The sequence below is a fragment of the Xiphophorus couchianus genome, chromosome 23, assembly GCF_001444195.1.
Source record: "Xiphophorus couchianus chromosome 23, X_couchianus-1.0, whole genome shotgun sequence".
Taxonomy (NCBI): Eukaryota; Metazoa; Chordata; class Actinopteri; order Cyprinodontiformes; family Poeciliidae; genus Xiphophorus; species Xiphophorus couchianus.
Window position 1 is genome coordinate 7,697,634 of NC_040250.1, and position 24,616 is coordinate 7,722,249.

The 24,616-nt window shown below is 35.4% G+C and overlaps 3 protein-coding genes across 6 annotated transcripts in view; 2 read left to right on the forward strand and 1 right to left on the reverse strand.

Annotated features, from left to right (window-relative positions):
• Nucleotides 1-755: 755 nt before the first annotated feature.
• On the reverse strand, nucleotides 756-18,055 carry adgrg4a (adhesion G protein-coupled receptor G4a). Of its 3 annotated transcripts, none has more exons than XM_028008049.1 (29): nucleotides 17,934-18,055; nucleotides 17,673-17,805; nucleotides 15,787-16,413; nucleotides 14,782-14,879; nucleotides 13,686-13,744; nucleotides 13,370-13,397; nucleotides 13,212-13,249; nucleotides 12,943-13,091; nucleotides 11,232-11,318; nucleotides 11,065-11,148; nucleotides 10,361-10,446; nucleotides 10,216-10,286; nucleotides 10,096-10,123; nucleotides 9,963-9,985; nucleotides 9,711-9,853; nucleotides 9,442-9,571; nucleotides 8,720-8,826; nucleotides 8,416-8,632; nucleotides 8,167-8,329; nucleotides 6,718-6,870; nucleotides 5,728-5,865; nucleotides 5,605-5,638; nucleotides 5,323-5,426; nucleotides 4,294-4,415; nucleotides 3,266-3,534; nucleotides 2,217-2,322; nucleotides 1,831-2,111; nucleotides 1,641-1,742; nucleotides 756-1,554 (listed from the first exon to the last, which is right to left on the reverse strand). In XM_028008049.1, exons 2-29 carry the CDS (start codon nucleotides 17,746-17,748, stop codon nucleotides 1,406-1,408), a joined length of 3,672 nt encoding a protein of 1,223 aa, XP_027863850.1. In that variant the 5' UTR covers nucleotides 17,749-17,805; nucleotides 17,934-18,055; the 3' UTR covers nucleotides 756-1,405. The 3 variants fall into 3 exon arrangements, with proteins under 3 accessions (XP_027863850.1, XP_027863851.1, XP_027863849.1); XM_028008050.1 differs by having other exon boundaries at nucleotides 15,787-16,410; nucleotides 17,920-18,052; XM_028008048.1 differs by having other exon boundaries at nucleotides 17,920-18,052.
• Nucleotides 18,056-19,118: 1,063 nt separating this feature from the next.
• On the forward strand, nucleotides 19,119-24,296 carry LOC114139162 (tumor necrosis factor receptor superfamily member 27-like). Of its 2 annotated transcripts, none has more exons than XM_028008894.1 (11): nucleotides 19,119-19,320; nucleotides 19,408-19,489; nucleotides 20,234-20,332; nucleotides 20,413-20,591; nucleotides 20,682-20,797; nucleotides 20,899-20,949; nucleotides 21,983-22,093; nucleotides 22,176-22,317; nucleotides 22,408-22,546; nucleotides 23,581-23,620; nucleotides 23,726-24,296. In XM_028008894.1, the coding sequence occupies exons 2-11, from the start codon at nucleotides 19,451-19,453 to the stop codon at nucleotides 23,992-23,994; spliced, it is 1,185 nt and encodes a 394-aa protein (XP_027864695.1). In that variant the 5' UTR covers nucleotides 19,119-19,320; nucleotides 19,408-19,450; the 3' UTR covers nucleotides 23,995-24,296. The 2 variants fall into 2 exon arrangements, with proteins under 2 accessions (XP_027864695.1, XP_027864696.1); XM_028008895.1 differs by having other exon boundaries at nucleotides 19,424-19,489.
• Nucleotides 24,297-24,443: 147 nt separating this feature from the next.
• map7d3 (MAP7 domain containing 3) overlaps nucleotides 24,444-24,616 on the forward strand; it is a 37,112-nt gene continuing 36,939 nt past the window's right edge. The window contains exon 1 of the mRNA XM_028008890.1: nucleotides 24,444-24,557. The gene's annotated coding sequence lies outside the window, so the exon portion shown is untranslated. The remainder of the gene's footprint in view (nucleotides 24,558-24,616) is intronic.

Here is a 24,616-nt window from a genome sequence, read left to right on the forward strand (position 1 = left end):
AGCTGCATTAGGCTTTATTGTTTTATTTAGGGATACACGAGTAGAGGACGTAAACATAAATACAAGCAGATATTTAACATTTTTATTTTGAAATTATAAAAATTTAACAATTTCACAAATACTTCTGCAATGCCATTCAAGTTTATGATGGCTGAAGTTTTTTCCCCAATCTTTCTAAAGAGGTAAAAACTAATCTGAAACCGAAAAAAGAACAATAAGTAAAAGTACATCTCTGTTCAGAATCAGAAAAAAATAAATCTGAAAACTGAAAAACATCCAATTTAAGGTTTAGTTTCTAAAATTTAAAACAAATATAGATTCCTTCTTAGTCATTTTTAATATTTCAAAGTTGTACCTTTGCCATAAATTTTATCTATTTTTTTAAATTTTTTTATTTATTTATTTATTTTAAACTTTATTTTTATTCAATTTTTAAACATACAATTACATACAATCGAACATGAGGGCAAGGGCATGTGGTATGTATTCACACTGATGAGCATTACAATGTTACAGACATTTCACTGTTTAAAATCACACATGGAAAGTAACAAGGAAAACTCCCAGGTGTCTGTCCGAGTGATGTGGAGTCACAGACATCATCTGTTACACACCTTTGGCAATAAAATGATCCCATTTTTCCCAGAGTTTCTCTCCTTTCTCCTTCTTGAGCCGTATTGTAAAAGTCAACATTTCCATATCGTGGATCAGGTTTAATCTATTTTTTTTAAACATGAAGAACTCCAAGTCAAGCAGAAGATGATCATGATCACATTTTTATTTCAGCAATAAAAATGACACAGGATACGTCTTACAAAAATAATCTTGCTGCAGTTAAATTTTGATATGCATTCACATTAAATTACCCAAATTTATCTTGCTACCAAAAATGAAAAATACAGATAAAAAAGATATCTGATTCTCACGAGCTTATTAGTTCTCAGTAAATAAAATACAATTAAAATAAATAGTTTATTTAAAAATTAAAATCAAGCACAGTTTACAAAATTGTCTTTAGTGGAAACATACAGAGATAAAGAACAAATGAGCAGCAGTTTCTGTAAAATATATAACAACGCTGATAGATGTAACAATATATAAAAATGTTTCTCTGTCTTGTTTTGAAATCCTTGAAAGTGCCCTGCAGATTTTATACCTCTACTATTACCAACCTAACCTAAAATATTTTCAGTTTCTATGAAATTAATTAATTAAACCTAGTTCATTTCAGTGTATACTTGTCACATGTGACAATACTTTAAGGTGAAATGTTCATAATAGTAAAAAAAATCCTGAGTAACATTTCAGAAATGTGCTTTTTGTGATTTCTCCCTGCTCATTTTAAAAAATTATTTGTACCCAAATTTGTGACTGATTGATCTTGTCTTCCTGCTTCAGAAGCTCACTACTGCCACCTAGCGGTGTGAGTGTTTTGGAGATTACGTGGAGGAGTCAGTGACTTGGTGGAGGAGTTGTTGTCAGAGTGAACTGAGTCGGATTTGACAAGATTGCCCTTTTTGTTACGAACGTCCATTGTTACAGAGCGTCTGCAGTCTGAATGCAGGAACAACAGAGAATAATTATTCACACTGAAAACACACGATTGTTGTGGGAATCAAATGCAGAACAGAAGAAAATACCTGAGGTTTCATTAGCCCTGAAACGTCCACAGCACAAATAAATTTTCCACTGTTTCCTCACATTTTCCTTCATCAAACAGTGGAACACAAAAACAAAAAATCCTGGCCAAAAACAACAAGATACCTTATTATTACACATACTGATAAAAATACGTAATTGTGCAGTAAAATCCAACAAACTTATATTTACCTTGAAAAGAGTTGCAGATTGCAAATAGGTACATCATGACCACTCGTGCTGGTTCGAATGAAAAGAAGCCCAACGACCAGGTGAGGCCCAGCAGGACAGTGAGGCCGACGACTGCTCTAAAGTCCTGCAGCGCGCTGCGGCTCTTGACTAGCGGTTTGTTGGTCCTCATTTGTTTGATCTGGATCAGAACCACGACGAACACGCCCAGGTTGCCCAAGAAGATGAAGAGAATAAATCCCACCACTGTGATGTAGTAGAAAATGTTATTCTGAATCCAACAGCTGTGGGAGTGGAGATGGAGAGAGAAAAAGTAATTTGGAGTTTTCTGTAGTTAAAGAAATAGACACCATGCAATGTCTGTGTTATCTCCTTGCTGCTGGACTTACAATTGTTCAGTGGACTCAAGCGCCACTCCTGTTTGTTCAGGAACAAAGCTTCCATAAGTGTCTTTATCTATGGCGAGCACAAGGCTGACTATCACCAAAGGAATACCTGTAGAAGCAGAAGAGAGTCAAATTATGATACTCTTGCAAGCTGTCTTAAAATGAGACAAAAAATAAATAAGAATATTTTAAAGGCTGGTTATGTATCTTTCATTCATGTTACCTTCAGTTTTCTAACACAAATTAGAAGAAATTTGGCTTCACAATTTGATGCCTTGAAATTGGCCTCTGTCTCTTAAATGGTGCGTTCACACAGCACGCGTTTCACGAGTCAAAAACCCATCCGAAGCTTCAAGTTAGACTCGTGTGCACTTTGACATTTTGCTCTAGATGCACAAAACGCGTTTGGTGTGAACGCACCATAAGAATCATCTACTCCTTTGGACAATCCTGCTTCAGCCCATCATAACAACACTGCTACATTTCAAACTGTTCTTTAGGAGCGTTGCACCGAGAAGTAGATAATTTGATGAGCTCAACAGACACGCTGCTGCCGCTAGTCTAGAGGGGTGATCTGTTGAGGCTGACGCTTGATTTGGGTTTTAGGCACCCCTGAATCGCTGCCACTGGAGTTTAAAAGATTTCTCAAACATGCATGAAAGAATCAAAGCAACACTCCTGGTATGTTTCTGATGAGGGAATAACATTATAATACAATGTAAATCTAAAAAAAAAAGTCACTTTTAAGTAATATTCCCCCCTTTAAAATTTGTTTTTACTCCTCTCACACAAACCTGCAAACTTGAATTGTAGGATTTCTTACTACAATTTCAATTTCTGATTAATTTGGGTACTTTAAGAAATAGAACTGAAACATAACTAAATTTGAAACAGTCCAAGAATAAACCCAAACACCAGATCAAATCTCTCACTCAAAGTTTATGTGTTAGAAAACTGAAAGAGAGTAAACTAGATTCCTGACCTGTTCAACCTGTTCAGCAAATTCCACTCTGCAAAATGTTATTGAAAGTTTAAATTAAGTTTTTTCTTACCCCATCCAACAGCGCAGAATTTCAGTAAATAGGCAGGCACGTAGGTGTTGAAAACCTTCACCAGTGCGAAGTACATGTGAAAGGCCTCCAAGCCCATCCAGGTGCAGGAAGCCAAGAGGAAATAGTGGAGGAAAGCAGCTGTCGTGATGCACAATGCGTAGCTGGAGAAGGATGCGAGCCACGAGTCGATAAGAAAGAACATGGTCAAACCCAGCAGTGCAGCGGACAAGTTGATGAGTATTTTAGATGGATAGTCCTGACGCAACTTCCTGCAGGGGGAAAAAAAAACGTTTTCTCTAAAATTCAGATATGGGTAAATTTGTTAGCCAATGTGAACAATATGCAAAAAGTTTTCTTTTGTTTTTGTTTTTATCATAATGAAATCACACTGAAAGATAAAAAAACAACCTATAATTTAAGTAATAAAGTGAGGAAACTCATGAGGAAATAAAAGTTTTAGCAAACCTATCAATAGCACCATTATTAACAAGAACAAGCTTTTATTTATTTATTTATTCCACTTTAATCTGATGAGAAGAAAAATGAACCATGCCTTTCTGTTTCCAGGGGGAATAAATAGGACGTGACACAAAATTAATTTCTTCTAGCTACTAGCAAACAGGAAAGGTAAACATCTCAAAAGCTCAGTTATAGACCTATAACAACTAGTTGTGTTTTATGGTAACCATTTTTCTAGAACAATCATTAAAAACTGTACAAGTTAAACGTTATTTAGGAGGACTGAGAGAAAAGTACAAAAATGTCACGTCTGCTAAGCTGTGGTAGAATTTTAAAGGTGAAATTTTATGCTTTCTTTAATAGTTTAGAAAATATAAACATATTCATTACATTTTTTGCACAATCTTTCTTAGAAAATGTGATTTTAGTCTGATGAGTTCTATCTAATTGTAGCTCCTTTCAGATTGAGTTTTTTTAAAGCATCTTGTCACTTTAAATCCAAATAACCTGCTGCAGGCCTCACGCAAAAGTAAAAGTTAATGTCACAAAATGTGTTGGTAGTTACTTACTCAAAAATAAGGTAGGTGAGCAAAGTGATTCCTAGAAAGATGGAGGAAAGACCACAACCAAGGTAAGAGATTATTGTGAGAATCCGGATATCTTCGGGGTCCATTGGGCCTTGGCTTACATCCTCAAAGAAACAAACAGAGCCAAACATTTTATTTCACTCACCGCACATTAAATCACTCTTTAACAAAATCATTTGTATTTCTAAACGTAGTGATAGCCGTTGTTGCCAAACACTTTAATTTTGATTTCTTCAGCCCATATTACATTACAAATATTAAACATTCTTAAAGTTATTTCTTTATTTCCATTGATTTCTTTAGATTTTTCCATGATATTACACAAGAAAGCTAGGAGTTTGAAATGTTGCGCTACATTGATCTGACTCCTGTGTTATTAAGGCAAATGTTGATTTAATGCTTGAGGATAATGTCCTGATCACAATAAATGTTTTTGAGCAGAATTCATTGTGATGTTTAACAAAATTCATTATCAGATCAGAAATTTTGTTCATGCAATTTGAAACAAGAATTTAAATTATTCCAAAGTAAAATAAGTTGTTATTTTCACTTGATATTGGGAGTAAAATAATAGAGAAATGTGGCTCTTTAAATAGATGAGTAGATTTTTCTCTGGCATATTGTGAAATAATTATATGGTTTAAACTGCAGCACTAAGTTAAAACTCGCAATTCAAGATTAATTCACTTAAAACATAATGTTTACACTCTTGTTTCTTGTTAAGTCAACTTTGTGAACTTTAATTCCTGAGTTAAAACAAAAACTATTTTCTTGTTGACTTAAATTGCATTTTCAAGGCAGCAGGTGCACTTTCATTTTCAAATGTTTTACAGTGTTGGGCCTTCACATTGCTTAAAGGAATAGCAATCTTTGTCTTAGTCTATGCAAACTTTCAAACATAAAGAAGTAAAATAGAGATGAATATCATCTGTATTCTCTATTGTTTTCACAGTTTGGGTGCAGGAGGTTGTTTTTGTTGGGTTTATTTATAAATGCTCAGTAATGTCTCACCAGCAGGACACCAAAATGTGTGAGGTGATCACAGAGACAGCTGGTCTGATGAGGGGAAATGTTACGGGTTTCACAGCCGCTGCTGCTCCAACCACCAAGGCTACCTGAAAGTACACAACACACACACACGCACCAGCATGAACACACACAAACATCCTTTTTATCAAACCTTCTTATCAACTCAGTAAAAAACCTTTATGAATCCCAGTTGTTCCCTAACAAGACTCGATTACAGTAAATCCAACTGTACACACAGAAGATAATAAGCAAAGATCCACTCACTATACTTTTGGAAATCCCAGAACACACACTTTGACTGTAAACAGAGGCAAATGTTAGTCATGTCAAAGCAAACACAGAGAAAATCTTTGATATAGCTGACAAACGAAAAAGTAATGTTTATACCCGTCTGGTTTCTTCGTGCTTGAAGGTCACCACCACTCGTTCCTGCAGGTTGATAACTTGGCTGTTATTAATGCTGGCAGAAACTACAAAGGAGTTTAAGGTCCAATTCCCATCAGTTTCATTGATTAAGTAGGGGTCCTGTTAATAAAAACACAGCACTGGTTACTATAGTAATCAGTAGAAAATATCCTTCACCGATATATTTTTTTGCGATACGTAAATTTAATATAGTAAGATAAAAATTGTACGTAAATCTAAATGTTTTTAGACTTTTAGACTTCTTAACGATAGTGAGACTATTCTCATGTTTGTGTGGCTAGCACAGCCTGAAATAAGAAGACATTTCCGTCTCTGTCCAAAGATAGCAAAAGCCGCGTCACTTGTTTATTAGATCTGTAAGCCAGAGACGTAAAACGAAAAGGTTGCTCAGCAACTTCAGAAAGTCAATACACTTCACTAAAAAATAGCACCTTAGACCTTAAGAAAAAGCCCTCCGAAAGAGCTTAAATGTCTACAAAATGTTTTCACTTTAATGTGATTTTTAAAAATATATATATACACCTCTGGAAAAAAAATTAAGAGACCACTTAAAATAATCAGTTTCTCTAATTTTACTTTTTATAAGTATATTTTTGAGTAAAATGAACATTGTTCTTTTATTCTATGACCTACTGACAGTATGTCCCTGAAATTCCAAGCAAATATTTTGTATTTATTTGCAGAAAATGAAAAATGGTCAAAATAAGGAAAACGTTGCAGTGCTTTCAGACCTGAAATAATGCAAAGAAAACAAGTTCATATTCATTTAGACACAACAATACTAATGTTTAAACTCAGGAAGAGTTCAGAAATCAATGTTTGGTGGAATAACCACAAGGACTTCAATGCGGTTCAGTGCAGTGGGCTCTTCATTTTTCCCAGGGCTGTATATATGGTTTGTTGATTCATAACTTCTTTTTAATAAGAGAATCAAAATAGGTAATAAATCACCTGAAAGAGGTTGGGCGTTCCATAAAAATGAAATTGCACTCGTGTTGTGTTTCTGACTCCAGGTGGGAAAAAGTTGTTGATCTCAGCGGGCAAGGAAATAGTCGCACTTGTTTCTGCAAGTGGTTTGCTGACAAAGCTCTGGTTAACAAATATCTAGAAAATAAAAGTAAGAAAGACCATTAAAACCATTTTAGCTGAAATTTTCTTATCTCCACTGACAGCTTAGAAAACCTGTTTTGTTGTGCACCAGTGCTTGTATATAGAGTGTAAAATGTTGCACTACTGAATCAGGAAAGAGTAGGTAACTTTTTTGTTGTTATGCCTTTTATCATCTTTGACCTCTAGGGATTTCTTCTTCTCTTCGTTTGTTTCAGAGCTGTCTTGCTGCCACAGCTGAGATGTGTTGTAGCTTGTCTGCCATTCCATAAAGAGCGTCATCACAAAGTGTCACGCCTCTTCTTCCCCTGGGCTTGTACTGCAGTGAACTTGCCCGTAGCTGTCATAAACTTATACAGCTTGGTGTAATTCCTTAAACGAATATGTACATTTAAAAGTGAGAAGTGTGTTGGTTCACGTTGGAAGCCAATATCAGTTATCTGGAGTTGTGGTTAAAGTCTCCTTCACTCCTGTTTTGTGGTTAGAAAGGGAGCTTTTGTTTATTTGTAGGGAGAGCTATCCTCTACCTATTTGATGTACTGTATTAGTTTTTACTGCTACGTCACACCTGCCAGATTATGTTGTTGTTAAGGGGGCTGTAACAATGCTTCATTTATTTTATTTTTCTACATTTAATGACTACCTGACCTTCTATGGATGAAGGTTAAATGTGTGCGCAGACGCTCACAAAAATATTAGCTGCATTAATCTAAAATTGAGTTGATCTTCCTTCCTGTTTGAGCCACGTCAAGCATTCATCATGCTGATGTGAGTTAATTTTCATTGGTGCAGACAGAATGTCTGTGTGACGCATCATGAAATCATACAATGTTATTTTTTACATTTCTATGAGTAGATCAAATTCTTGGCATGCAGGCACAAACAGCTCTGGAAAAAGTTAAGAGACCACTTAAAATGATCAGTTTCTCAAATTTTCCTTTATATAGGTATATGTTTGAGTAAAATAAACATTGTTCTTTTATTCTATGAACTACTGACAACATGTCTCTGAAATTCATAGCAAATTTTTTTTATCTATTTGCAGAAAATGAGAAATGATCAAAATAACGAAAAAGACTTAGTGCTTTCAGACCTGAAGTAATGCAAATAAAACAAGTTCATATTCATTTAGAAACAACAATACTAATGTTTTAACTCAACAAGAGTTCAGAAATCAATATTTGGTGAATAACCAGGAGGTTTTCAATGGGGTTCAGTGCACTTAATTTTTCCAGAGCTGTAGATAACTGAAGTGTATTGAGTGACAGTCTTATTACAATCATACCAGCTTACCTCAGGGTTCGTTGAGGATGACAGAGACACACCAAAGGTGAGGCCACTGAACTGATCTGGATCGACATTAATCATGGAAAGGGCAAGCGCAGGAGATTTGATATTTGTACATTCCCCTTGAAATTCTATACTGTTCCCCATCTGGTCTGTAAGATCAAGGACACTTTCCCAAAGAATGAAAGAGGGAAAAAATTAAAAAGTCACAGAAAAGTAATATAGAAAATTGAGCATATTACACTTTCTCCTTACATGTCAGTGACTGGTGTGATGTCAGTTTCAGAAAGCAGGATGTTGGCCACGATGTTGACAATGTCAACGCCAACTTTAGGTTCGATGATGCTTACATCAACCACTTCACTTAGCTTGTCCATCACCAATCCCAGCTCAGAGGAAGACAGCTGGGAGTTATTACTGAGCTGAACATCTACGAGGTCCTGAATTATGTCCACAACCTCTGCTGCATTATCTAAAAATCATTTGTATGTGTGTTATTTATGACCATGTTGTTTTAGCTATAGGAATAAATGAAAGTGTGTGTGGCTGATTCTCTTACCAGGTGTGACTGTAATGTTGCTGATGTCTGAAATTGTCTGAAACTTGTTACAGTTTGTCATATTAGGATTATCCCAGCTGGTCGTATCAGTTTCAATGTGTAGTTTACTAAAAAAAAAAAAAGAAGAAAATTTGCAATTTGTTTTGCATTTTTACACGTTTTGACTGAAGGTTGTAAAGAACAGTAGCATTAATAATAATAAAACTGTCCTCTGGTGATTATGAACTCAGTAGGCATCTACCCAACATTTATTGACAGACCATAAAAATCATCATTGCACAGTAATATCGTTAAATAGTGCATGATACTGAAGCCTTTAATTACAGTAATGATTCATGTTCTATAAAATGATTTCCTGTTCAAGCTTCAGGATGGCAGAGATGGAGCTGTAATGGCTGAGGGGATATTTGGATCATTCTGCTCTTTAATTAGCAGACTGTTATGGTATTTGCTGTAGGGTCTCAGTTTAAAGATAGCAAATGCAAAATATTATCAGCTTTTGTACACGAGTGCAAAATAAACATTTGTAATGACTGAAACCCTGATCACAGCTTAGTCAATAATATATTGTATAAAATTATAAAACATGCTTTCCATTCTAGGAAAAAAGCTTTTTGCAGAGCATGTCAACATCTTATTATGTTTCATTTGCATCAAAATACTGGTACAAATCAGATTAAACAATGATTTTCCCCTGCAAACTAAGTCTGGCCACTTCTTACCAAAGTCTGTAGGCTCGATTCGATGCTGGTTTCCTGCATTGCATCTCTGCAGTGACTTGTGGAAATGTTTCTGGCCAAATATATCGCCCATAAAATGATGAGGTTTTTTCTTCTAAACAGCTTTTTGGCTCTAAAAGAGAAGAAATAACAGGATTAGACTGCATGAGGCCAGCATGTCACTTTCAATTAGATTATTTTAACATTAAAAATAAACTTGAAATGGTATGATACTATTGCAAAATACTGTTTATTTTAGAAACACAGCTTACCTATGTGTTTGATTGATATATTTGTTGTCTGAATTGCAAAAGAGATGTTTCCATATTCTGATGTCAAGGCAGAATAAATTAATTGCTCAACTTCAGCCACATCGTACTTGTGATACTCTTGAACATGGAAGGTGCAGTGGTATCTATAGATGACATAAAGGATTAGCATGAAGGCCACATACATAAAACTAGACAATAAATCTAAAGGATGAGAATAAGCTGAAAACAGCAGATTGTCTTTTATTCACATACTGATTCTGTTTGATGATGGGAGTCTAGAAAACAAGAAAGCAGAGATTTTACTTCATTTAGATGAAACAGATTGATAAAAATTTCCATCTGAAGATGTGATTTGTCTTGTTTCTTTACTGGGATGCATACTTACCAGTAAGCCAGTGTACTCTCCCATGCTCCTGTAAAATGTGTATCAGTTAAAGAGGGAACCAAATTTAAAATATTAAAAACTAGAATGCTAATTGTGCACAAAGACTGAAGGAAAACCCACCTGTCATAACCGCCTTTTATGACAAGATTCACCACACTCAAACTGTTATTGGTCTCAAGCTTTTGTTGCAGCTTTAAGAAAAAAGGGATAATGTAAATGTTTTTGCAAATATGATTTTTCTCAGTGATTATATTAATGTTCTTACCCATTCTTCAATGATGTCTGTAGGCTTTGACAGGATTCCTGTTATGACTAAGGTCAAATTAACTCGAAAAAACTGATCTGGCATGACTGCAAAAGGAGAAAAATGTAAGAGATTACATTATATGCTTATATTTTAAATATTTTTAAATACATCACAGTTTTAAGTTGACTACATTTCTTCAGTAAGAAAAAAAAATCACACATGGAAAAATTGCTGTTTATTCTATATGTGTTACCGCATATCGGTCAGGAGAAGTGGGACAAAAACCCAGAAAACTAGGCTATGAGAAGCTTTTGGAAAAATTCCTACCATGTACAGTTGCAAAAGTAGTTCTACCAAATCATTACCTAGTACTAAGAACATAAAAACTTTAGATTTGGAAAATATAAGAAAACATTTTCTGCATTCACCAAATTCAAATTCAAAAATACTTCATTGATCCCAAAGGGAAATTAAATGTTGTTTTAATTGATATTAAAAAATTCAAAATCTAATCTAGTTATTGCAGATGGTGATGGTTGGAACGACCTCCTGTAGCGGTTTGTACTGCAGCTAATTTGAAGAAGCTTCTGACTAAAGACAAATGAAAGACTAAAGATCCTAATCATATTGAAATGTTTAATGTTAGCCACTAAGAAGATATCTGAGATCTATTTCTACACTCTATTTTTTCAACTGTAAATGTATTTTTATGGAGAACTAACCAACTGTTACAGTGCGATCTACAGGTTTTCCTGTCGTTGAAAACTTGACAGGCCTATTCGGTGTGGTCGCCGTTAAACCTTTTTCTGTAAACAAAATGAAACACAATTATTAAAAGTTAACAAACGTTTCTATTAAAGTTCAGGAAAAAAAAAATTCACAACCTCACCTGAGGTTGTGAATTTTTGTGTCCATGGTGAGGTGGTTAATGAAGGTGTAATAGTTGGTGGTGGTCTTGTCACACGAGGGGAAATCACTAAAAGACAGAAAATGATTCATCAAAATAGATATCTGAAAAAGAAAAGTGATCCAAATCCTCTTGTAGCACATTATGTAAGAATATTTTAAAAAATATTGATTGGAGATTAAGCTGCATAAATTGCATCATTTATGCAGCTTTCTAAAGTCTGGGAATTCACCCAGAAAGCAACCCAACAAAGGAACATGAAAACAGAAGTCTAATGTATTGACCCTTTACAACTACGTCACTTAATCATTCAAGGGCAAATGAGCAAATGAAATTGTTTTCCCAAGTTGTTTTAGGCAGTTTATTCATGGCTTCTACTTGTTCAAGTCGAACTAATTTGTCTGTGAAGGTAACACACCTGGATTGGGTTCATAGACGGTGATATTAGCAAAAGTTGGACATAGCTAGCTCATGCCTCCTCCTCCTCCCTTCTGATGTGTGGTTCTAAATACCAACTTTGCCTGAATTCATACCACATGATTTATATCACTGTCATAAACAGCGTTTCCCCGTAAACTGGAGTAGCCTTAAAAACCTACAAAAGACGAGATGCTAACCAGGTTTTTCCATACAGGTTAGGATATGACAGTGTGGCATTGTCTTCACGTTAATAATTAGACGCATTATGCGATATTTAATATCTTTTTAATCACACTTACTTATAACGTATATGAACTTTAATCTTCTCACCTTGTAAAAAGAGTTCGCTACAAATCCGCGGGATGACAGTCATTATGATTGACCGTTCCTACCCATCGCCGCCATCTTTCATCATGAAAAGATATGCAATAAAATGACAATGTAGTGGCGATTGTTTGCTAAAACAAACATCCAATAAAAGTTCCATCAAGCCATTACTTAGGCACTGGGGTCAAGTTTCTGTACGCAGGCAAAAGAAGGTTCAATGTCCAAACTTGTTGATTGTTCTGGATGATTTATTTTCTTATTTCAGCAAACAATTTAAGAGTTCAAACTTTCCTTTGTTCTCATGCTGCCTCTCTTGTTCTGGTAAAAACCATAGGCCCAAACCCAAATGCCTGCTGGTCCTTAATCTACACTTATAGAAAGTGGACTGACCCACATTTCTTCCTGTCTTACTTTAAAAAAATAAATAAATAAGAAAAAATAACAAAAACAAAAGATAAATAGAATCAACAATTATTAACCTGCAAATAAATTCTGTAAATAATACAAAAAATATACATTTAAGAATTAACTAACAAAATTCAAATGGATAATGAACTAAAGAATAAATAGCTCCAACACACAAGTTTGGTTTCTATCCTTTTCTGTTTATGCAGCCGATCGCACAGCACCCAATGACTATCTTTACAGTGAAATCAGCTAAATAAAAGCGATTGTAGGCTACCAGATGTCTGTTTTTAGACTGGCTTTAAAGGAGGAGCGGGCAAATTTCTGAAGAGCGTGACGTCACGTGAAAAGGGTCAATATCCAGAGTTGGCATTTCAGCCACATTACAACATTACATCATGCTGATAAAACACCAGAACTGAAAAAAGTGAAGCAGTTACTGCATGTGCTTAAATCAACATTCCCTTTAATATTAATAATCCCCCATGTGATTGCTGGGTGTGATTAGTGATCTGTAGCGTATTGGAAGACATGGGCTCACCAGCAGGAAGTACGGCGATGCTGTCATGGACAGCTTCTATGGTGAGGAAGTTGAAAGAGAAGTTCGTACTCAGCAAGGCAGAAATGTCCGTCTGAACTGTTTTGACGTTTGCAGCAGGATCCACGCTCACATACACCTCACAGCCGAAACTAAAGAGGGGAAATATGAGAGCATGTAAACAAATTATGCAAACTAGTTTGGACTATATATATATAAATACATACTTATACCAAGCAGCACTTTATTTTTATATTTTCTGCCAATCTCACCATTTCTTACAGACTCGGTTAGACTGTTTTGGCAAATCCTACAAATCAGAAACAGTTGGAAATCTTTACTTAAAAGTGACATATGTTTGCAATTTGTTTAAGAAAAAGATCATTTAGCTATTTATGTTTTCATTAACATGTATTATTTAAGGGCGTACCTCGTCTAGGTGCACTTCGCATGTTGGGCTGTAGAGAACACAGATGGGTCAAATTTAAGTCTGTCAGCTTTTTATTTGTTTGTTCCTTAGCACATTTTGTACGCATAATTTTAAAGAGGTTTTACTATTAAACATTTTTTTGGATTATGTATTTAGCTAAATCTAGACCATAGATTTATATGCCTACTACAAAATGATTAAACCTCCTGCAAATGTCAGGTAAACCAAACCATAAAAATCTATAAAACCTTATTCTGTGTACTTTTACTACAGTAGTTGTTCCATGACTGCAGTTTGAAAAGAGAAAATATGTTACCTTTGAGATGAAACGTAAATGTCTTGGACAGAAATGTTGTTGGGGAAAATGTTCACAAGCTGAAAAACAGAAAATGATAAGATACTCAACAAATATACTGTTTTAGTTCTGACCCATCACACTATTACATATCTGCCTTGCTTTTCAATGGCGTTCAAATATATTTGGCTTAAATTAATATATTACAGATTTCTTAAATGTTTCAAATGTTTAAACAGCTTTATTATTAGACAACGATAACCAGAGTAAGAACAAGATAAGGTTTTTGAAGTTTATTAATTTGTTAAGGCAAAAGCTATCCAAAACCTATGTGAAAACTAGTCAATCTCTTACCAAATCATGACTTTTTATTAACTACAATTTTTGAAAGCCTTTGTTTTGCTTGACTTAATCACTCTCAAACCTGCAGAATCGAAAAATCATCTAATTAATACCCATCTAATAACATGGAGCAGGACAAAGGATTTTAAAAAGTAACATAAAAGTCATGCCCTGACTTAAGGAAACAAATTTTCTAATTTATCAATATGAAAAGGTTAACAAAAATAAGTCCTTGGGACTCTAGTGAACAATAATAAGAGTCATTATTAACAAATTGAGAAAACATGAATCATTGGTGTATTTTCCCAGGAGTGACTGGTCTGCCAAAATTACTCAAATAGTACATAAATAACTAATCCAGGACATTACAGAAGAAACTAGATTCTAGATAAAACACTATCTAAAGAACTGCAGGCCTAAATTGACTCAAAGGAGAGACTTTGGTCATGTTTTTCACAGTAATTCATATAAAAATTATCTGAATAATTTAAGGCTATCATAGGGTGTTGATAGATCATCCAAATTTCACCTCCAGATAGTTGGCCAATCATTTACTGGTCACTTTGCTACTGTGCATTTCCCCATTGAGGGACACTTTTTTTGTTTTTATTCTATTCTATCAGTTTTACACCCTTCTTCCCACTATACATGCACTTTAAAAACAAAGCACAAGACTTGAAAATAGGTTGAAAATGTGCTCAATGTCTTTACATTTAGATTCCCATATCAACATGCGTGACAAGATAGGAAACAGTGAGACAGCAGATGTTTGTACCCAGTTTCTTGTGATTCCTTCCAGAGCCAGTGAGCAGTTTTCAGGACTTTTGAGGTTGGTTACTGTCACCCACATGTTGATTTTATAATTAGACCAGCCTTAAAAATAGAAAGAAAAGGACCATGTTAGATCCATTAATAGGGTTGTGAACCTCGAAATTAGAGAAGTCAGAATATTTTTTCTTTGACTCCAAAGTCAGCGAAATAGAGTGATTTCAAAAAGTAGCTTTGCAGGCTTGTTAAAGTAATCATGCTTCTTAAACCTTTCTGCACTTTGTCACGTTACATCTACAAACTTCAAAGTATTTTTTCTGGCTGACTGCAAGTTATTTTTTACATTAAAAACCATTTTGAAACTATAACTTTTCCTTCATTTCACCATTCTAATCTAATTTGTGTTGGTTTATCACTTATAAGAGCAGCATTGTGTTTTCCAAGCACATAGTGTCATTTTATAGCACAATCAAGTAACTTTCCTAACTTGAGTTGTTAGAAAAATGCTATATATATATATATATCAAATATGACTTTACTTTGTAATTTAACACCTTGAAATTGGGCATCTGTCACTTTAAAAACTCCTGCTCTCTGAAACTCCACCTTAAGGAAGTTATCACAACATGGCTCCTCTGTTAACCCTTTAGCAACGTTTTACCAGTGTTTCACTGAAAAATAGCTTGTATAATGAGCTCAGCAGATGTGCAGTGCCACTAGGTGTTTGCTAATTTCTGCTGGCTAGTCTGAAGGAGCTGAATGGTTTCCATGGAGCTTAAAGGATTTCTCAAACATGCATCCAATAATTAAAACAAGACTCCAGGTATGTTTTTGATGGGGGAATAACATTATAACATGAAGTAAAGCTAAAAAATGTTTGATTTTACTTAATACTGCCCCCTTATAGTCCCAGTTGATTACAGTTTAGCTTCTAGTGAAGAAAATGAGAAACAGTGTTTCAGACAGACTTATATCAACAGTTATATCAGTAAAAATAAAATCCCATATCTACCACAGGTTAGGTTGTTGTCGGGGACAGGAGGACAGTCATTCTTCCACTGCTGCAGATCCCAGCTCACCACATCTCCGTCTGCACAACCCAGGCTGCTCACCTCCTCAGCGCTCCACTCCTTCCCCCACATCCTGAACAAACCTATCTCACCTAGCAAGTTGTTACCGCTCTCCGGCTTCAGTGCACCATTAGGGAGAACACTATGAGAAACCCCCAGAGTGAGAGTGCCATTTGGTGCCAGCTGTTGGTGTGCATCATCTGAATAAAAAAGTTTATTTTTTACAGTAGATCCATTTAAGTACACCGTCAGCTTCTGGTTTTTACCAGACCATGTGAGACAGATGGAATGCCATGTCTTTAATGAGAGGTCCTGATCTATTTGGTATTGTTTTCCAAAAAGCCAAATTTTTAAATGTGAATTATTGCCTTCAAGTCCCAGCTCTTTCCGTTCTGTAGATCTATAAAGAAAGCCTGTCCATTGTGCTGAACTGGTGCGTTTTAAACGAATGCAGACGCTCAAATCCGTCAGAGCTGGAACCCTCACTTCCGGGTGGAGCTGCCACAAACATGGAGGCCCATTAAACGCCAACTTCTTTCCCCACAGGCTGGTGCTGGCAGAGTTGGCTGCTGAAAGGACGTACAGAAAAGACTAATGAAGACTCAAAAAAAACGTTTTTGAGCTCAGAATACATCTGTCACTATAAAAAATTAACAAAACATCTGTAAATACAGCAAAAATTAATAAAATGTGTGATTTTTCTAAATGCATTTCTACTGGCATGAAAATAGTGCCAGATGTTGGTACTAACTCAGGTAAACAACACATAAAAACAAATGACAACAAATAAACCTGTACATTATGTGTGGTAAAGTAGAATAAAACAAGCTGTAAAAACTCATAAGATGCAAAAACAATTCTAAAAGCAGTCATTTTAAACATATTTCGTATCACACAAGACGTAGATCATGCTGGCTAAAAGCAATGAGCTCCTCAAAACCTCTGCAATGTACCAACTGAGCACTCCTGTCACTGCGACAATCATTTCACCATAAATCAACAATCATTAGATGTGCCACACAAAACTTTCTTGACCAGTTCAATCTGCCACATTTAGGAAAGACATTACTTAGCATAAAATTATTAGCATCAAATTTATATTTGTTAAATTAAAGATGTTATTTGACAACAGCGTTTGATCCAACAACATCACACGAACAGCCCCGGATTAAAATGACTTGAAAATTTGCCTTAATCCTCTTTATTTTATTATTTATTTATTCTCCTTGGCCTTAATTTAGTTTTCAGTGTGGTTGATTATTCTGTGCTGATGCAGGATCTTGGAAATAATATGTCTCATTTGCACTCTCTCAATTGTCTTTCCTGCTATCCTGCTGGTAGGACCTTTTCTGTTTCTTTTCATAACTTTGAATTTGATCGTTATTCTTGCTCATGGTGTTCCACAAGCATCTATTTTTTCTCAATTCATTCATTTTTTTCTCCATTTTCTTGATTTCGGGTGGACTTAATTTTTATATATTTGCTTGATTTGTTGTTTTTAAGTGTTTTTATTGTTATATTTCTGTTTGAAGCACCTTTAGCCTCAAGCTGTCAAATGAAATGTGCTTCATAAATAAAATTTATTTGAACTGATCAAAAAGGAAGACAATCAATCCCAAACAATACAATACAGTTAGGTTGTTCTTCTTAATATGAAATACCTTCAAGTTGTCATTTAAAACAAAGCCTGGTCTGCAGAGTAATAAATACATTTGAGGACAAATACTTTTTCTAAGCACTCACTTCACATGTTTTAATTTATAAAAATATACATATATATGACTTCATACTTCAAAGGCGCTACTTTGGGCAATTTATTTAATCTTACCTGAATTTAGAGGACACAGTGACATCAATATAGGCAAACAGATGATCAGAAAAGTCAAGCTTCTCATTGACGTCATGACAGCAAGAATTGAAACAAAACTTCAGAACTTCTTCAGCACTCAGGTGTTCATCTGCTGTAAAAGAGAAAGAAAATCTGTCATGTTTTATTCATTTGCCTTCTCATCAAGAAAGAATAGCATGCTAAGAATTTAGCATAACTAAATTGAGTGAAACAAAATGAGACTTACCATTATGTACTCACTTTCTAAGGATCCAGTTTTGTGTTATTAAGTGTTTTGTCAGAAAGTAAGCTCTCACTTCACTTATCAAGAATCTGTGTGCACCATGACAGCTGGCAAACGTTCCTTTATTACTCTATGAGCACATCTCCACACCCACTCCCTTTGGTTTCTGGAGTTACTCATTAGTCACAAGCAATAAAATTAACCAACAAGCATCCTATTGGTTAACAAAAAGCTTCATGAAACAAACAAAAGAAATTCATAGTTTTGATGTTGCATAGCGCCTTTGAATAAAAGTCAAAGCTGGAAATTTGCAATTTGGAAGACAACAATGTATCTCTGCATCTCGTTGCACAATAAACCTATAAATATTTCAGGTAAACAACACATAAAAACAAATGACAACAAATAAACCTGTACATTATGCAAATACATAACTTCTGCAAATACATAACTTATTTGCAGAATAAGTTATTCTGCAAATAAGTTTGCAGAATAACTTCTGCTTCTGCAAATACATAACTTAAAGCAGCAGAAAACATGGTTTGTCGTTTCATTTGTGTCATTAGTGACGGCCACATCATGTGGATGTTACTTTGTGCTCATGTGTGTGTGATGTGTTTAGGTTTTACCAAGTCATGAGTTCAGCTTAATATTCTCATGGGTTGAGTTTTATCTTCAAGTGATAACTGTCCAAACAAACCTAATTGGCTTTTCCGTGACACGTCCAATGGCTTTCAGCTGTGAAGAACTGAAGGCAGGGCCAGACCATTACAACACTGAAAAAATTTAACAATCAGTGTGTATTAACAGAATTTTTACACTCATGTTTTCTAACCAGAAAGGTAAATTTTTAAGCAAATGGTAACAGTAATTTTTCCTTCTCCTTCTCCATTTTTTCTTGCTCTATACTCCCATCAAGTGGCCAAACCTTGGATTGCAACCTTTTGTATTGAAAGAGTTTATGAACTTTTCTGTCATCCACACCATGAGCCTAGACTTTACCAAGGTGTTGCTTGCACCAGAATCAAAGGTTTGACCCCAGAAATGCAGACACTCTGACACAAACACAGTCTCTTTGTTGCACTAAGAACCACTAACAAGGACCTCATTCATCTATTTTTATCCCCTTCCCTTTTCATCTCGGTGGTCCGGAGTAAAATAAGAGAGGGTCCCCCAGAAAGAAAATGGAGACGACCGGTTTGTGACGTGAAGTCCCCCATTTGGGGGACTTGTATTCATTGGTCTAAGGTTACCCTGCTTGGGAACTCCCCCTGCGTCACAGGTGATGTAGAGCGGTGGGATTTCCCAAAGATCTTTCCCACTGTTGAATTCCTCCCCTAAGAAACTTTGAGGTCAGGACGAACACAGAAGGTGTGGAGATATTGAGCAGACATCAAAAAATTCGTAAGTGTTTGAAGGTTTTAATCCATTCAACTTTCTATCTCAGAACATGTTGTTTCTGTTTTAGTTTAACGTGACATCATTTTTAAGGTTGTGTTTTCTCAAGTTGGAACATACACAATAAAGAAGAGGCATGTTTACTTTTCTGACTGGAGCTTCTTTCATATTGATGGTATGTCTGTCTTTTTATTACTTTCCTTTTTCACTGTTACTTAAATATGATAGCACAGTGCATAATTTTCCTAAATATTGTTAGTATTTTGTGAATTTTCTGCAGAACAACATCTTGAACAGGAAAACACACCTAAAACATGAAACACAGCTGTCTCTTTGGATCAGGGTTGAGAAATACTGAGATAGAGAACATATTAAGCACAACTTAATGACATGAACATTTCATTACCTGGCAAAACTTTTATATTCGGGGGGATCAAAGAGTTGGATTAAGGCGTTTTAAAGCAGAATATAACACATTAAAGCAGGACACTGGCCCTAAAAAACGTACACTGATGTAACAGACTTCAAAATGTATAATCTCCATCCAATTTTGAAAGGAAGAATGGCCAAAAGCATCCTAGTTTTTGTTATGCAAAGTGGTTAGGGATGTATGTATTCCAAGGAAGGAACTGAATAATAAAATGTGAATAGCATGCAACACATTTTGTAAAAAAATAAAATAACATTTAGAAAAAAATTAAAACCATTCTCTATTATCCTTCTACATGGGAAAGATGCATTTATTTGTGTTTGTGGCTGTAGTTGACAACATGCAAGAAACTTTAGGAAGCAAATCTTTTGCAAAGCTCTATAAATGTCTTTAGTGATGGTGAAACAATAGAAAGGATTGATTTGGCTTGTAGTCTTGCGTACTTGTTTCTAAACTCCTATAATTAATCCCCCTCCTTTGTGTGCATAGGTGCAATCTGAGCCTAGATGTGATCAGACGGAGTACTTACACCATAATGGCACCTGTGTTGCATGCCCTGTTTGTAAACCCGGAGAACAGCTGTCAGGGGTAATGCAAAGCTATTTCACAGCATCATTTCCTCCTTTAAAACCCGCTGACACTAAATCTACACCATATATCACTTTCAGGATTGTGGCTTTGGTTATGGAGGGGATGGGGTGTGTATTCCTTGTGACGCGGGGACCTTCAGCACAGATACGGGTGTGGATCCCTGCAGGAGATGCACCCAGTGCAACCTGCTGAACCGCCTGGCGTTGATTGCCTGTTCACCCACCAGTGACACTGTGTGTGGGCACTGTCTTCCAGGGTTAGTTCCATTCACAGCGCCAGAGAAAACAACAGTCGCATTTCGTTACTAGTTTCAGCTGATATACGCTGTATGTGTTATTGTGTGCAGATATTATGAGCTGAAGAGCCTGACAGGGGAGGTGGAGCTGCTGTGTATTCCTTGTGACAGACATGACAAAGTCCACAAAGAGTGTTTGCGCTTTACTTCTCGAGGCTCAAAAACACGTAAGACCCAAAGATAAACCAGTGACACCACACACAAAACTTTATGCAAAAGTTTTTGTATCTATTGGTGATTTTGTGAAACTGATATTTTTGTTTGACAGAGAGTGCCATCATGTTACCAGTCAGAAAGTCAGAAGAATCAACAGCAAATGGTAATTCAATATTTTTATATATCCAGAGATTACTTACTTACACTTATTTAGCAACCCAGAACAGGGAACCTACCTTACCAACTACTTTTTAGACTCCTATTCTTCCAAACCAGAAAAGGAATTAGACCAGAGGACACTTACTTATACTTATCTACCAACCCTGAATATGAATATCTATTTTATTTACTTTGGATCAACATTATTAGCTTTTTCTTCTTTTTCTCTTTCCTTTGGTTTGTTATTTTGTTTGTATTTCCTTTTAATTCCTGTAAAGCACTTTGTTTTGCCTTTTTGCTGAAAATGTGCTATCTAAATAAAATTACCTTTATCTTTATAAAGATCCAGAGAGAAATTTACATGCAAGCTTAATGGCCATGGCTTTCATCAAAATGTAAGGCTTTAATAATCATACAACAAACATAAATGAATTAAATGACTGAAAACAAGATTTTGGTGCACAAGTTGGAATTTTTGTGAACTTTCTTTAATCCTGTTGGGATTTCAACTGGCTAGCTGCTGAAGTGAGATGCAGTTGAATAATCTGAAGGTACCCAACCAACATTTACATTTGGGTCAATAAATAAAAAATTAACCGTCTTCAGAGATTGTTTTCTGCTCCAATGTTAACAGCATCTATATATGTTTGATGCAGGACAACTCGGGGTAAAAAGTTTACTTGTTGTATGATTTGAACCTTTTTGAGACTCAGAAAATACGCTGCCAATATGAGTTGTAAATGGACCCGACAAGAAGCCTAGCATGACTCCAAGCCCAGTAAATACTCATTCTGCCTGACAAAAATCCACATGTTGACTGAGTAATCCTCCATTTTCCTTATTTCATTGTTTTTAAAATTCAACAATGTTGTTAATTGTATAACCTTATTGTTCAGTACAAAAATAACAGTTCAAATCTATCCATAAATCTCCAAAATACCAGGATATTCATATCCCTGATGAATGCATGTAAATTTCCACCTGAACTCTTAACATGATTTTAAATATTTTTGCATGTTTTCTTGTACTTCTTTCAGGAATAAAAGAGGAAAGTCTTTCTGTGGTCTTTATCGGCGCTGCAATAGCATCCTTGTTTTTTCTTATTTCTCTGTTACTTTGGATTCTCCTCCTGACTGCAAAAAGATTCAGTAAGTTAGATCATTAGCATTTTATCCATATTTACTGTTTTATTGGACAAAACAGAGATTCTAAACATGTTTCTTTGTTCAGAGCAGATTCCTGAGCGCCGTCTAAAGCCTGAAGGTTTACTGACTGCAGCAGACCTTCAGTACGAATGTGCCTCCGGTCAACCAGAGAGAGCAACACAACAAAACCGTCCTTCAGAGCCCGTTTCACCCGAAGACACACCGAGGTATGTTTTCTGTGAAATCTGGAACAAAGAACAGCTTTATAAGCATTTATTTAATCTATGTCCTATTTTTTTAAACGATAAACTACCCAGAGGCCCAAACTCACTGAGCCATGAGAATGAGCTGCATCCCACTTCTATCGTGATTAATGTCACCACCAACATCAAGCCCTGCAGTCAGAAACAAGATAATATCATGCAGGAAGGACAAAAAGGCTTCACCACAGAGGAGGTACTTTGTTTTCTTTTCCTAGTTTTCTGAGAATCTCACAGCAGCAACACTGAGACCTTTGCTGAGCGCTCTGTGTCTTAAGATTTGAGCATTTGTTCAAACTTCAGTTTTAAAGTTCATTTTAAAGAACTTTTCTTCATGTATTGAAGTGCATAGGAGGGCTGCAAATAACAATTATTTTAGTAATCGATTATTCTGCCAATTGGATTAAAAAAAAACTTGGCAATATTTGTAGATTTTTCATTTAACCACTTAAGCTTATTTTAAACAATATTAGAAATACATTAAAAATGCAAATGAACAAATAAGTTATTTCATTTTTTAAATAAGAAATGCCTAAAATGCAACAACAAAGCAGTCCTTTTGTGAACACTTCATTATTTGTACCAAAAAATGCAACAAATGATCAAGTTTAGGGTAGACCATATTTACAGACAAAGGATTTTTTTAACCCCATTTTTTTATTTTATGTATATCTATATTTTTATTTGAGTCTAAATGTAAAGTCTGTGTATTTTTTGTACACTTTTGGTTTAATTACTGCTATGACTGTAATGGTTTGTCATCAAAAGGGTATTTTCTGGTCTGTATATTCCAGTTAACAATTATTGATTAGTAGATTAGATGACAATTATTTCAAAAATTGTGAACTAAACATATTTTTATAAAAGTTGTATACTGTGGCATAATGGGTAATTTATAGTGCCCTGGTTTTTAATTAAATCTGGTGAAAATTTTTCATATTGTCACCTTCCTAAAATAATTGCTAAAAGTTTTTTTTTTTCTCCCCCCAAATAATCTTTTAGCAAAAAAAAAAAAACTTTTTAGGAAGGTGATCATATTTTATATGTGAATCTAAATAATTTGTTCTCAGTGCTTTTATGAGCAATAAGTCAGATAAGTATATGATAATCAATTAACTTATTCTAAATCATAGTATATCTGTTGAATTACTGTTAGCATCAGTGATAAAATATATTTATTAGTTAATAAATGAATGAGTAATCCTGCTTCATCTACTATATCAACATTAGGTGGAGCAAAAACTGCAGACAATATGGGAGATTGCTCAAGGTACGTGCTTTACCTTACGCTATGAAAAGATCTAAATGTTCTCCAGTTGGGTGTTTTTTGAGCTCTTATTTTGCAAGTTCTCGCTATTGTCCTGAATCTGTTCAGGTCAGAGTATCGAGATGCTGGGCTATGACACCATCCAGGATTTGTCCCTGCTGCTCGACTCTCCCAACCACATCTACGTTCTAAGGAAGCTCGGGTTGTCTTTGGGTGTGCCGCCTCACCTCACTGCTCATTTCCACAGCTTCCAGGACCTTTTCCAGTACCTCCGCACCTCCACCTACACGCAGCTTCCCCAACTGGCCCAGGCCGCTGCGCTCCTGCCTAATTTTGAAGTTGTTTCGAGGATACACAAAGCCCTGGTGAACAAGTGATTACTTACACCCTGAGGATGCGTTCCCATGACTTGAACTGTTGTGTGTTACTCATAACCTGCTTTACATGATGACACAGTCACCAGATCAGGCTGAATTTACTTACTGCAAGATGAGAAAGACGTTGTTTCTTCTGTGGGAAATAGATTTGGAGTGAAATGTGACACCACTGTAAGCTGATTATTCATAGCAGAGCTGACTTCACTAATTTATTTTGTGTAACCCGTGCTAAGCAGAAAATAATGCATGTGTTATGATGATAAACTAATAATTTCAGATAAAATAAATCAGATTTCATACTTTGTGTGTTTTCAAAATAAATTTATGCCATAGCCAAGTTAGTCCAGCTGCAGATCAAGGCAATGTTGCTTCGTGTGTGCAATGTGAAATGGGTGAGCAGCCCTCTGGCAAAAGCATGTGAGACAAAGCCGGACAGAGGATACAGTGTTCATGGTAAAAGAAAGGAACTTGAGCTGTGAGAAAATTTTCTGATCCACTTACTGGGAGATGTTTGTGAATTGATCATCTCTGGGTCTAAGAGATTCTCCAACACATCAAATCTGGTAAGGTTTTAAGCTTTCCCATTCTTTTTAAAATTATATCAAACATACTTTATGGGCAA